A 3,256-nucleotide genomic window follows, 5' to 3' on the forward strand; every position below is an offset into this window, starting at 1 on the left:
TGGAAAGCTTAAGCATTGCCATATTTAGTTGCACAAATCATGAGTACCTTTCCATTGATAATTGCATATCAAAGCTCTAAATATGGTATGTAAAGCTTTGAAATTTCAGAAGGAAAGAGAAAAGAGGTACACTGAGGAACCGGAGCAGGAGATCACGGGAGGAGTTCTTCAATATCAAACTGTGGTTTTGAGGTAAGAATTTTATCCAATTGATTCACCATTCATGTTTTAGTACCAATTACATAAGTCATTTAAAACCAGAGATAAACTTTGGAATCAGATTACTGCATGCATATATTATATATATGAGAAATCGAGTTTAACATTACAAGCCGTTGAACAATCGAATCGAAACAATACTGAAAACCGAACCTAGATCTACTATATTAAACCTTGAGTCGTTTGTGTTTCGTTGATTTTGGTACGATGTGGTCCAGCCCAAGAGTCTCGAACATCGGTGTAGAACCCCCTGATGATTTGTTCTTCGTGGTACGGAAATGACAAGACTTAGGATTGCGTCCGATGCCACCGATGAGTCTTCGGAACTTGGAAGAGAACTAGGGTTTGTGGCAGAGGAAAGTGATCCAAATGGCTGGAACCGGGTACGGTAATTGTTATGGTCGGGTCAATCAACGGGTCGGGCTGCCAGGTCTAGATCCGGAAGTTTTAAAAGTAATGCATAAGCCCAGGGTCATAAACGACCGAACAAACACGATGGAGGCTTGTTCATGTTCGTTCGGTTAACTTAACCGAACAAACGAACGAACACGAACGGTAAATGAACGAAAATCTTTGTGTTCGTGTTCGTTCGKTTAGAAATCAGGTGTGTTCGTGTTCGTTTATGTTCGTTCATTAACATGCTAAACGAACGAACATAAACGAATAGGTTAAACGAACATAAATAAACATTATTCGAATTCAAGTAAATAAACAAAAGATTATATATTAAATTTAATATATAAACGAACATAAACGAACAAATATAAATGAACGTAAACGAACGGTAAATGAATGAACGTTCATGAACATAGATGAACGAACGGGACTCTTGTTCATGTACGTTCGTTTAACTAACCGAACAAAAAAATTTGTTCATATCCGTTTATTTATTAAATAAATGAACATAAACGAACTTCCCGCCGAACGGTTCACGAAGGGTTTGCTGAATGTTCGGTTCGTTTACAGCCCTACATAAGCCAACAAGTCATTTTAAATAGGTAATCTTATGATGTTTCAAGTTGTTATTTTGAGCTTAATATGGGAATTCAATAATTTGGGATTTATTTAATTAATCTTAGTTAAATTAACTATGGGGTGGTTTACCTAAACACTTATCTGGTAAGCGTTTAACGGTAAAATTCAACGCAATCACTTACTTACCGGGTAAGATTTTAGTTCACCAAAACAACTTCGTATGTAACAACTTACCCGGTAAGCACTAACCGTGGTAAGAGTTGTCGCCGTCACCGTCACTTACCAGATAAGACTCTCGTTCCTTGTCTTCACTCTTGCTAGGTAAGATTCTTGGTTTTGCCATATGCATTTGGTAAGGTAATGTGACTTGGTAAGCGCTTACCCGAATAAGCATTTGGTAAATGATCCCTCCCATGCACTAAACGCTTACCAAGGAAGTGCTTACTGGGTCACTTTACTAAGAATCTTATCCGGTAGGAGCAATGACAAGGACCAAGAGTCTTATTCGGTATTCGGTAAGTGAGAGTGACGGTAAGTACTTACAGGATACAATGTTGCATATGATGTCGTTTTAATGGAGTAAAATCTTACTCGGTAAGTTAAGTGGAAGTATTGGATCTCACCGGTAAGCGCTTACTGGGTAAGAGTGGCCAAACGTCCCTCAAGTCTTTAAGGTACAAAATTTGATGGTCTAACCCATTGGCTTAAAATACTTTCATGTGTCATTTCAATAGAAATAAAACACTTTACTCTTGCAGATATGATTCGTTTGCGTAATGTTATATGATGTAATGAATTGTTTGAAGCATGCAAGTTTGTATTATATTTTGAAATGCATGAACATAATCTTAATTATCGAAAGATGTTTTGTGGACTGTCATAGCTTGCAAAGGGAACTTGTATGACACGTAGTCGTGAGGGCATGAACCATATGGCATGAGATTATGTTGTCTCATGAACTGTATGACATCTGAAGAGGGGGACATCGTAATAGCTCCGTTCTACGTGATTTTGTTTTGCTACGTAGCCATTAGTCACGAGACTCTTAAGTATTTTTAAAGTATGCATGCTTATATGAGAAAGTTGTTCCATCGTGATATTTTGATTTATTGTTTTTAAAGTTGTTGACATCAACGTGCATGAAAATCATAAAACTCACTAGACCTTCAAGTTTAACTGCTTTTTGTTGAAAGTAATGCTATTCAGCCAAGGGAAAGTTTTGATGCTCGAGATTTGTTCGGTGGTGCAATTCAGACCTGAATTGATTCTTGGTATTTTGAAGATTTGTTATTAGTTATCTATATAAATCTCGGTAACTTTATTATTTTTTATCGGATATATTTTGAGATGATCTTGGAACGATAATTATGTTATTGAAGTTACTTTATTATTATTATTATTATTATGGGTCGTTATAAGTGCTAAAAAGCTAGTTAAAACGAACTAGGTTGAGATAGCCTAGACCTAAACAAATAGACGATGATCGGATATATTTTGAGATGATCTTGGAACGATAATTATGTTATTGAAGTTACTTTATTATTATTATTATTATTATTATTATTATTATTATTATATTATTATGGGTCGTTATAAGTGCTAAAAAGCTAGTTAAAACGAACTAGGTTGAGATAGCCTAGACCTAAACAAATAGACGATGATTGGTAATTCCGATAGAGGCATAATATGGTGTGGATTATGTATGGTCTAGGTAGCAAGGGAAACAGTGAACTGAAGTTATGGTGCCTGTGAAGGAAGCTAGCAGTGGATCACAACGTCTCTTGGAGCAAGAAATGATCAACATGGCAAGCAGTTTTAGCACTTATTGAATTATCATGCTTCTTTTTGTTGCAAGACAGACCACTGTTCTTGCGAAAATGCGAGGAAAAAAGAAACAAGCCTCACTTTGTTTGTATGAATGAGCAATTTCGGACTAATAACGGCAAATATGTTGTTTTCTTTTGCATTTACAATTCCATTTCCATCATTTTCCAAAATCATTTTTTCACCTGTAACATATAATATTACAATTCCATTTCCATCATTTTCCAAAATCATTTTT

The 3,256-nt window shown here is 35.7% G+C and overlaps 1 protein-coding gene across 1 annotated transcript in view; it reads left to right on the forward strand.

The window, feature by feature from the left end:
• The first annotated feature begins 497 nt into the window (after nt 1-497).
• Nucleotides 498-3,256, forward strand: part of LOC112520011 (DUF724 domain-containing protein 5-like) — a 4,754-nt gene continuing 1,995 nt past the window's right edge. Inside the window, exon 1 of the mRNA XM_025128317.1 lies at nt 498-602. Coding sequence (XP_024984085.1) covers nt 498-602 — 105 coding nt within the window. The remainder of the gene's footprint in view (nt 603-3,256) is intronic.

This window comes from Cynara cardunculus (assembly GCF_001531365.2).
Source record: "Cynara cardunculus var. scolymus isolate 2C chromosome LG 10, CcrdV1, whole genome shotgun sequence".
In the NCBI taxonomy this organism is placed as follows: domain Eukaryota; kingdom Viridiplantae; phylum Streptophyta; class Magnoliopsida; order Asterales; family Asteraceae; genus Cynara; species Cynara cardunculus.